Source organism: Propithecus coquereli, unplaced genomic scaffold, assembly GCF_000956105.1.
Source record: "Propithecus coquereli isolate 6110/MARCELLA unplaced genomic scaffold, Pcoq_1.0 Scaffold129, whole genome shotgun sequence".
In the NCBI taxonomy this organism is placed as follows: Eukaryota; Metazoa; Chordata; class Mammalia; order Primates; family Indriidae; genus Propithecus; species Propithecus coquereli.
The window spans coordinates 2,857,819-2,868,726 of NW_012137080.1; the positions used below are offsets into that span (position 1 = coordinate 2,857,819).

At 52.9% G+C, this 10,908-nt stretch overlaps 1 protein-coding gene across 1 annotated transcript in view; it reads left to right on the forward strand.

The window, feature by feature from the left end:
• The first annotated feature begins 2,436 nt into the window (after positions 1 to 2,436).
• Positions 2,437 to 10,908, forward strand: part of BATF3 (basic leucine zipper transcription factor, ATF-like 3) — an 11,439-nt gene continuing 2,967 nt past the window's right edge. The window contains exons 1-2 of the mRNA XM_012638359.1: positions 2,437 to 2,552; positions 5,220 to 5,324. Of these exons, the coding sequence (XP_012493813.1) occupies positions 2,475 to 2,552; positions 5,220 to 5,324 (183 nt within the window). The 5' untranslated portion in view covers positions 2,437 to 2,474. The remainder of the gene's footprint in view (positions 2,553 to 5,219; positions 5,325 to 10,908) is intronic.

A 10,908-nucleotide genomic window follows, 5' to 3' on the forward strand; every position in this document is an offset into this window, starting at 1 on the left:
ATTCTTATTTTAACATGTATTTTCCTATATCTAGTTTCCTTGATTATTTCCTCTGTTGGGAAAAGTCAGTTCATGCCACTTACGCAATTTACCTTTGAGGGGCTGTCTCGATATTTTGCTTATTCCTTTTCATGAGGTGTATAGAGAATAGATTTTAACCCTTTCTTATTTCCACTGCATTTTCCCAATCTATTTGTTTTAAATTTCTGGTTATACTGTCATCTAAAACAATTTGGAGCTTTTATATTGTTCAGATCTTACCAATGTCATTTCTCCTATCACGTGTCGTCTTAGAAAGTCCTCTCCTTGACTTAGCCCCAGGACTTTAATAAGGATTTAATTATGCTTCACCTCTCTGATTTTTATTTTTGCATCTATTTAATCCATTCATTTTGATGTAGGGCATGTAGGTCAAATCATTCTCTTCCGTAAATGCTAGTTAACCGCCTCCTTTAAATATTTTTGAAGAAACCCTTGCATAACACAAGCCCGTATGAAGAGTTCTTGTGTGCTGGGACGCTGTTCCAGGCTCCGCGGAGAGAAACAGGGAAGGGGCAGCCCTGAAGGACTTAGAATGTGGTGTGGCTCAATGACAGCAGAAAAGTGGACAGGACCAGATGGAGGCGAGGGAGTGCACCTAAATGTCCCCACGGTGTTTTTACCCTGCCCTTTCCATGCACAAACAACATTGGGGAATGAAATCACTTCTGAATTATGACCACTTGACCTAGAGGTTTTCCTATCTTGTTAGAGACACCTTTTAGTTTTTCAAGAATGAGGGCTCTCAACTGACCTGCTGCAATCAATGTACTGGGCACTCGTGCACAAGAGCAATGTGCTAGGCGCTGTGTGTGTACCTGGTGGGATGCAAAGGTATTAGCCCCGGAGCAACCATGAATTATGCTGGGTGATGAAACAAAAGGGAGATGGTAGAGATGACTGTGTTGTCCATCTTGCAGGTGTGACTCTTGCTGGCGTGTTGTGCGGTACTGCTACGACTCTAAAGGGCTGAGCCCACCCCTGTCATTCTCCCGCCTCTCAGGTGGCCTAAGCTCCTGCTCACACAGGCAAGAATCTCCACTCGCTTTCCTGCCGGCTGCCAGGCCTCCAGGTTCACTCAAGCCGCTCTCAAAGCTTTGGCAAGGGTGGGTCTGAAGTCCCGAGGGAGGGCCAGGAGCACTGGAGCGGGAATCAGAAATGCCCGTCCCCCACGCCCACTGCTGCCCGCGAGCCTTAAGCGACCACACTCGGACGGCACCTCTGCCCCTCTGCTCTGGTTCCCACCCGCCCAGCCAGACTCGCGGTTATCTTTCTTTCCTGGTGCGCGCAGCCTGCAGACCACAGCCCGTAACCGCTAGCTTTGACTCTGCTGGGACCACGTACAATTGTCTTGACCTCGCATCTTTTAACCGATAGGCAGGTGGACAGGAACATGCTGTACCTCTACTCGGTCCGCGATTCGGCGTGGGCGTGGCCGCAACGACACATCTTCCCCCGTAGGCAGGGCACCTGCCACTTTAATCTTGAAAAAGAAAAAGGATCTGGTCCATTTAACCTTAACGTGGGGGGCCAGATCCTTGCACCTGTCACCAGTGACGTCCAACGTGGCAGATTCGCTCTCAGGGAAGCCCGTCACCGTTCCTGTCCGGGACGAGCTCCCTCCCTCGCCCTCCACTCAGGGAATTCACCCTCGGGGCCGGCGGGACCGGGACAAGAAGGGTAGGTGCTCCCCGCAGAAAAGCCCTGGGGCGCCGCGGCTCTCGGCTGCGCAGGTCGGCTGTCCCCTGCCGTGGCCTGCGCCTCCGGGCCGCGGGAGTGAGAGTGGCGCCCGGACGACTGATGGCGGCGGAGAAAGTCCCCGGAGACGGTGACCCCCGTGCCGGGGGGCGGCGGGAAGGCGTGGCTGGTGCGCAGGAAGGTGCCGTGATGGGACCGGGAAAAAACCACCAACCCCAAACCGCCCACTTGAGTTTCTCAGCCCCGGTTCCCTGAGAGCGGCCAAGGACCCCAAAGGCTGCGTCGCTCCCTCCTGACCCCCACCCGCCCTGGCGTCGCCTGTCGTGGGTGGGCTTCACCTTCCCGGCGGAGTTTCGGAGCCACCACGTGACTTCCACGAAGCGCGGGGCCCCAGCAGAAAGCCGCGGCAGGGGTGGGATTTGGGACCCCGAGGTGCGGCGAGAGGGCGGGGGCGGAGGAAACGAGGCGGGGGTGGGAGGGGCAGACGCGGGGACGGGAAGGACGGCGGGCTGGGACGGGGGGTGGGGACAGCGGGCGATCGCGGCGCGAGGAGCCGGAGGGCGAGAAGGAAGCCCGAGGGGGCGGGGGGCCCGCGGCCGGCAGGCGCGGGGCGCGAGGATGCCCGCGGCGGGACAGCGCCTGTAGGCAGAGCGCCGCGTGCAGGGCGCGGCGGGCCGGGCGGCGGCTCCTCTGCGAGGCTGCGCGACGGGGCGGGCCTGGCCGGAGGAGCGCCCGGCATGTCGCAAGTGCTCCCAGTCGCCTGCAGCGTCCTGCAGAGGAGCGTTGCGACGCCCGGGATCCAGCCGCAGCCGCAGGTAGTGGGCCAGGGGACCGCGGGCTTGTGGGGAGGGGGGCGCGGGAGGGGCGAGGAGGTGGGTGCTGGGGTCCCCGGGCGGTGACCGCGGAGGTGCGGGGGCGGAGTGCGCTGCCTGAGCCAGACACGGAGGGAGTGGGGGCGGTCCAGGGACCCCGGCGCACGCCCAAGGGTCCGCGGCGCCTAGGATGGCTCCTGAGCCCCTGGGGGTGGAGAGACCCGAGGGCGCCGACGCCTGGCTGGGCCGCGCGCGGCCCAAGCTGCCCCGCACGTGGGCTCCGCACTGCTCCGGGGGCCGCCCCTTCCGTGAGCCGCCTGCGCGCTGCAGCCCTTCCCGGCCGCTCCGAGGAGGGGGGGCGGCCGGAGCGCCGAGAAGGACAGTTCAGCCCGAAGGGGTGGCTCGTCCCCAGCCACTCCCAATATCCACCCTCCTCTGCCTGCCGCTCGAATGGGGAAAGCGGGACCGGTCAGCCTGGGGGTGTGGGGTGGGGGCCTACAGTGGGCAGACTCCACCCTCAGCGCTGGTGGAAACCCCTCGCCCCCATCCGGTCAGTCCTCTGCTCTCTGTCCCGGGCAACATTTACAACTGCGCACTCCGGAACTGAGGATCACGTCGCCCTCAGGGATGGCCATTCAGAAACTTCGCACCCTGCTGCCTTGGGAGGAAGACTGAATATTTTCATCCTTACTTCCCCTCCTCCCTGTCCCCTTCCCAGTTAGGTACCTAGCACACAGTGTCATCAGGCGACACTAGAGTGTCACACAGAACTTGAGTTTGGGCCTCAGCTTTGCCACACACCTCTCCAGGCCTCAGTTTCTCCAGCTATAAAATAAATACAATAACGTTAACCTCTCAGGGTTTTTGAGGACTAAATGAGATATGGTTAATAATATATGAATATCTCAAATCTGCTTCTCTGTCTTGATTAAATGTTTTTGCTAGGTTGGCAGGTGTGACCATATGTGATAGGTGATAAGACCAATCCAGGTGGACTTGTCAGCTCCCAGAGAGCAGTATGCAGGCTACTTTCTTGTGCCCTGTGACTTTTTAATGATGGAGAACAAAGAGGCATGATATGGTGAAAAGCACTATGGGGGATTCACTTAAAAAAATGCAACCTCAACAAAGGCAGGTAACTTCTCGAGGGCATACTGTGGGCTGGGAGCTTTGGGACAAAATCTCATCTATGCCAACCCTAAACCTTAGGCTGTTAGCGCGAAGGCTGCAGAAATCACTGACCATTTGTGTAGGGCTTGTATCCCTAATGCCTAGGACACGCCTGGCACATAGTAGGTGCTCAGTTAATACACACTGAAAGAGTGAATGAATCACACTTACAATAAATGAGGAAATTGAAAATTCAGAGACTTTAAATCATTTACCCAAGGCCCTATTGACACTAAGCGACAAAACTAGGATCTGTGTGACTCTAAAGCTAAAGTTCTGTGATTAATATCACATGTTCCCCCGAGATGTTCTGGTCATATTTATCAAGACTTCTTTGCCTCTGGAAGACTACATTTTTACACCTGTCTCTGTTTCCCTAAGCTTCGTCTCCAGGCCAATTCTGTCTGTTACGTGTGTTTATTTTTTATTCTTCTCCTTTTAAACCCTTATACTTCTTGCGCATGCCGAAAATTCTTACCTGCAGTGACTTGGGGAGATGGTTTGTGTCTTTCTTATTTGGAATTCAAGACTAGATCAAATGATAACTGAATATATCCACTATTTTGGTTATCAATATTTGCTTTCCATTACTATTAATAACTCAATGGCTTTCTTGTGTTTGTACCCCACTAGCCTGTTGGCTTTTAAACCCTTTAAGCGTAGTATTTTTTCACCTTTGGTGTCTTTGCTTACAAGTTCTGGAAAGCAAATACTGCTGTATTTTTCCATGTTTTCTACAACTGAGTGAAGTATTTTTACCATGGTGGATGCATTTTTTGCCTGCCTGTTTTATGATCACTCTTAAAGGATTTGACTAAGTGTGGCCAAATCTCACATATAGCTAAGAGCTTTCAAGATACATCATAAATTTGCTTTCTGATTCACTCTGGTCTCTGAAACAAAATGCCAGTCTAGCATTGTTCAAATGAGTACAGTGTCAGTGGGGGTGTAAGATCATCGGGTGTGTTGGTAGAGTTACGTGGTTGCCATTGGTTATAAGTGTCATCATGATTTGCACGCAGCATCAAAAGTACCTGTTTTGTGTGTAAGGGCTGGCAGACAGCCAGTTCCAGAGAGCTGATGCCCCCTGGTTTTCCCAGTCCCAAATGAACGACACTGACACCACAACTCTTCCAGGCACACGCCCTGTGGGGTAGAGGTTTATGAACGTTGGTTTGGAGACCAACAGACCTGAGTTCCACTTCCCACTCACCCACTTACTGGCTGCGATACCTGGAGCAAGTTCCTTAACCTCTCTGAGTTTCTTATTCCTCATCTTTTAAACGGCGGTCACCCCACACATTTCTCAAGGTGGTCATGGGTTTAGCAGTTAAGCAGAGCTGCAGCCAGTGCCTCTTTGACAAGGGGCTATTGTTGGCCCACTGATGTAGCCAGAAGCACTGCTGTGGACTGCACAGAGCGTGCTGCACCTCAGCGAGCAATGCTGAATGCAGAGAGATGGGGCCTCAACGTCACACCTCCCCTATTGTTTCCTCCCAGAGCCCTGAAGATGATGACAGGAAGGTCCGGAGGAGAGAAAAAAACCGAGTTGCTGCTCAGAGAAGTCGGAAGAAGCAGACCCAGAAGGCTGACAAACTCCACGAGGTGAGACTGTGGTCAGGGAAGACCACTTCAGAGCAACCAGGAAGGGCCATCCTCCACCTTCACAGGGGTGTGGGCATGATGACATCACTGTCCTCGTTATCACTAATTCAGCAACACTCCTGTCTAATTCTGCCAGGCATTCCAACCCGGTGTTCTGATTCTTTGCTCATGGGCGTCTTCATTTCTCCCTCACCCAGTGGGTACTTCTTGCCTCTTCTTCACCCCAATTCCCTTTCAGGTGCTTGCCCCATTTCTTTCCTTCCCTCGTTTCCCTGCTTCCTAAAAAGAGTAGCTTACATCTGCTGTCTCTGTGTCCTCAGTTCCTATTCATCCCCCAATCCTCTGTGATTTCATTTCTGTTCCCGCTCCCCACCCAAGGCATGTGCCTGTGCACACAGACACGACACACACACGCACAGCCAACATGCATGCACACTACACAAGCTGCCCCACCACGGCCACTAGTGCCCTGGGACTGCCCTGTCCAGGGCCCTCTTTGTGGTCTCATCATCTTGGACCTTGCTGGAACATTTGGTATCTTTGACCTATCCCTTCTTGAAGACTTCCCCCCTTTTGCTTCTGGAAGACCACCTGTTCCTGGTTTTCCTGACACTCTTCACTACTTTGTTAGCTTTTCTACTTCTATTTCCCTAAATGTTGGAGTTGACGAGGGGTTCAAACTCTGCTCTCATTTCTTCTCATCCTGGAACACTTCATCTACTAATCTGTTCTCTCGGCATCAGCTCCCAATACTGATTACTCCAGCCAGGACCCCTGTCCTGGACCCTCGACCCCTTAACTTCGATGCCAGTGTAGACATCTCCAGATGGGTCTGTTGCAGGCAACAGAGCGTTATGTCCGTTTACCCCAAGACTTTCTCTTCTCACTGTCTTCAAATTGTAGTTAATGGAGTGAACCATCTTTCTCATCACCCCAGTCAGGGATCTAAGATTTACCCTAAACCATCTCATTTTCCTCCACCCCTATGCATAAACCCATATAATTCTACAGCTAGGACATGGAACTGCTCCACACCAGGAATTGGACTCAAAAGCATCCAAGAATTTATCCAGGAAATTGGTGACAGTTCCATGTTCTTGTCTTTGCACAGGGTTGGTGTACGTAATTAAAGATTTTAGTTTAGCTCTCTCCTGCATTCTCCACACTTTCTTGCCATAGATTGTCTCAGCAAGGCCATTCTGGGGCATCGACGACACAGAGACTATGAGGTGTTATGCGGAGAGAAGAGCAATCTCTGAAAACTCTTTTAACAAGGAACAGAGAACAAATTCAGAAAGCACATGCTCCAGGGAGAGGTGACCCACTGATAAAACTTCACGCAGTGTGGCATAGCTTATACCTGTCAGATTCTTTCCTAGAAGTAGGAAGAGTGGGCCCTAGGGAGAGGCTGGGGTCTCCAGACTAGGGTCAGGGAAGGTCCTTCCAACCTTTATTTGTTCTGTAAAATGTCCACAGAAGAATTGTGATGCCCTTTGTGTCCTTTCGTCCTTCCCCCTTGCTCCGGAAGCAATTGTGTTTCTAGCTTCATGTTTAGCAAATAACCCCCAGAGGGGATGTGGCTCAGAGTTAGTGCATGGCCCTGTATTCAGACCACAGGTGACAGCTGGATGGCCAGGGCCCTACCCCTCAAGAAGCTTCTAGACTGTGTGTCTTGGACAAGATCTTTCACGGAGCAAGGTAGAGTAGATCCATTGCACAAATACCAAGGCATCACCATTGGGTCACAGAGAAAGGACGAAGATGTCATTCCTGTCCTTAGGATGCATAGGATTTCCAAAGGAAGGTACGTTCGTTTCCTACTTCTGCTGTAACAATTTCTTGCAAATTTGGTGGCTTAAAACAACACACGTTTACTGTCTTACAGTTGGTGGTCAGACATCTGAAATGGGTCTCACTGGGCTGAGGTCAAGGGGTCAGAAGGGCTGCCTTCCTTCTGGAGGCTCGAGAGAAGAGGCATTTTCTTGCTTTTTCTGGATTTTAGAGGCTTTCGTGTTCCTGGGCTCGTGGTCCCCTTCCATGTTCAAAGCCAGACAAGGCCGGTGGCGTCTTTCTCATGCTTTGCACTCTGACACTGTTTGCATCGTCACATCTTCTCTGACTCTCCTGACTCCATCTTTCACTTACAAGATGCTCAAGATTACATTGGGCCTTCCTAGATAATCCAGGATAATCCCGCATTTTACACTTCATAATGACATCTGCAAAGTCTCTTTTGCTATGTAAGGAAACATAGTCACAGGTTCCAGAGAGTAGGATGTAGACATCTTTGAGGGGCCATTATTCTGCCTACCACAAAGGTAACATAAATACTCAGGTAACTTTACAACAGTGTCAAAAAAGACACCCAGAGGAGGAAGCATTGGGTCTCTCACAATTTCTGTCCTTGTTGAATTTGATAATCAACTGAAGCAGGTGCCTGGGAACTTAGGGATCGTACCACACTTAATCCTGTTGGTCCCTCTTAGCCCCATGGATTGGAGAACCCTTCGGTAGGGTTCCTAGCCTGCTCTCCTGCCCAGAGAATGTGTTGCATGACAGTTATGCCAGCTGCCCTTTCCAGAAATGGGGTGGGTTGGTCTGAAGCTCAGTCCCTCCGCAGGGGAACTCCCTTCTCCCCTGTCTCAGGGAGGCTAGAGGAATGGGTCAGGCTTACGCACCGCTGGCAGATCACCGCGGCCAGGCCAGCTTGGTTGGGAAACACAGGGTCGGGACAGTGGCTCCATCTGTATGCAGCCCCAAGCTGTGACCCTCACCTTACCCTCACTAGCCACACACAGGTGTCACTGGTCACAAGAGCATGTGAGGCGGCGGGCGACTGCCTTGGGAAAATAGAAGTTCATTGCAAACCACCCGCAGAAAAACAGGAATGTCATCTCCGAACCGAAGGGCAGCACGTGAATAATCATGCATAATCCCCTCCCTGTTCATCCCCAGCCTCCCTGCAGGAGGGCGCCACAGTTATGGGGATCTGTGCCCTGTGTTGCCCACAGTTCAGTGGCACGACACGGCGTGGCTAAACCTACATATTGGGGTGGAGTGTCTGGTTGAAAAATAGGGGAAAGAACACTTACGTGCTCTGGTGAGTTGAGCCCAGAACACCTGTCACACTGCTGTGGGTCACAGCAGAAAGCCACTCCGGGCCCCTGGGGCTCCCAGGCCACATCCAGGATGGGGACACCATGCATGGAAACCTCCTCAAAGCTGGAGTGAGGCCAGCTCATTGGGAGGCAGCGAGGGGCCCAGGAAACAGCCACCTGATAGCCCGGGACTGCCTGCCACTCCCTGGAGGGAGTAGCCCATCCAAGGGGCTTTCCTCATTTGTTCCTCTGTCCCGCACCGTGGGGTCGCCTTCCTAAATATCTCTAAGTGACTCAAGCTCTGTACCTGCCTTTGCTGAATACCATGAGGCGGGCCGTTTATAACAAGCCTTGTTTAAAACGTCCACTTTGCGGCCGGGCGCGGTGGCTCACGCCTGTAATCCTAGCTCTCTGGGAGGCCGAGGCAGGCGGATTGTTTGAGCTCAGGAGTTCGAAACCAGCCTGAGCAAGAGCGAGACCCCGTCTCTACTAAAAATAGAAAGAAATTAATTGGACAACTAAAAATATACTGAAAAAATTAGCTGGGCATGGTGGCGCATGCCTGTAGTCCCAGCTACTCGGGAGGCTGAGGCAGGAGGATCGCTTGAGCCCAGGAGTTTGAGGTTGCTGTGAGCTAGGATGACGCCACGACACTCTAGCCTGGGCAACACAGTGAGACTCTGTCTCAAAAAAAAAAAAAAAAAAACAACAAAAAACACCCACTTTGCAATCCCACTCACCTCATTCAGACACCCCCACTTCTTCCTGAGCCTCTGTCACCCACCCGCCCCAGTCCCAGCTCTTACGAGTCTCTGGGCCACCTCCCTCCCCTCCCGAGGACCGCCCGTGAGGGCGGGGCCTCCGGGGAGGGGAGGAGGGCGGGGCGGGGAAGAACCGCGCAGGTGCGGGGAAGAGCCGCGCAGGTGCGGGAGCGGGAAGGGCTGGGGCACCTTTCGGTTAGAGCTTCCCCGCAGGGCAGTGGTGGCTGCCAGCGGGACTGTAGCGATGTGTCTGCGCACCTCGGCGTTCACTGTCGGTTTGCAAGTCATCTCTTCAGCCTGCTGACACCTCTCGCGGGGATTTCAACCTCCATTCATCTCTGAACGTTAGGTGCATGCCCGGGTGCACGTTTCCGAATCACGGCCCCGGGAGAACAGTCAAGGTCTGTAAGACGAGCCGAAAGGTGGCCCAGAAGTGGGTCAGACTGGTTCGACCAGGCACCCCAAGGTGTAAGACTGAGAAAGAATTTTGAGTCAGAAAAGCAAAGCGGCGATGCCATCCTCAAGAGCCCCAAATGTCACAAACTGACAAATGACTTGGGCAATATGGTTGTGGTATGCGTTGCCACGGTTTTTTCAGATATTGCATGTTCTAAGACAGTGCTTCATGTCAGTACCCACTTGATTTAGAAACTGATGATGACACTAACGTGTACAGCCCTTGCTGGTGACACAATTTTTCTGCTGGGAAGTGCTAAGGCTTGGGAATGGACTTATTGTAAAAATCCTAAGATCTTACGGCCTCTTACTTCTGGTAACCACCATGGGGAAATTTGGGCCCAGGCACTGCCAACCGAAAGCAGAATTGTTGATGTTGCATGAGAATTGTTGCAAGTTCACCTTGGAGTCAGGGATCAGATCCTAAGCCTGTGTGATGTTGGAAGAGTCACTGGACCTCTGGGAGCTTCAGTTTTCTAACTTGTGAAATGGGGTCTGTGCGTGGCTGTGTTCTGTCCTGTTGCCTTTGCCTGCCCCACTGTTCCTTCCCACCTTGATTGTTATCTCTGGCCCCGGTACCCACGTCAGCTTCTCTCCCAGTCCTTGATCCTGTCTTCTGCCTCAGCGGCACCCAGGCCCCCCAGGCAACCGCTCTTAGATGCCCAGAACAGGGTTTCTTTTATTCTCTCAGCTCAGTCAAAGTCCCTCAGCAGATCTATGAGTAACACTTAAATCCCAGGAGAGAAAGTCCCCATGGAGAAGGCAGATGAGGGGCCTGCTTGGCAGCCTGTGACGGGCAGCTCAGAAGACGCTAAGAGCTGGGGTTTGGGGAGAGCAGTGGAACCTCAGGAAGGCATCAGGCCTCGGGGCTCCTCATGGTGGCTTCCGGAGGCAAAGCTCGGAAGCTCAGAGCATCAGGAATTGTAGAAAGGCAGTTGGAATATTCTGCCAAAGGAAGAGAACTTTCTATTCTTGGGAATCTGGTTCAAAGGTTCGCTGGCTGGAAACATTCAAATCTACTCTCCCTTTCATTTGAAGGCGCAGGGCATTTCCAGTTGCAGGGTGGAGTGTGTGTGCGCATGCGTGCATGCGCTGTAGCTGCTCTCATCCCTCATCCCCTCCATTCTCCGCCTCCACCCCTTCCTCCCATCCAGACCTTCCCCTTGCTGGTGGGGGGCTTGTTGCTGGGTTCATAGACTGACTTCTGACTCCAGGACTAGAGCTTGTCAGAGGCCAGAGAAGAGCCAGAGGAGGCGGGGAGGAGGGCTG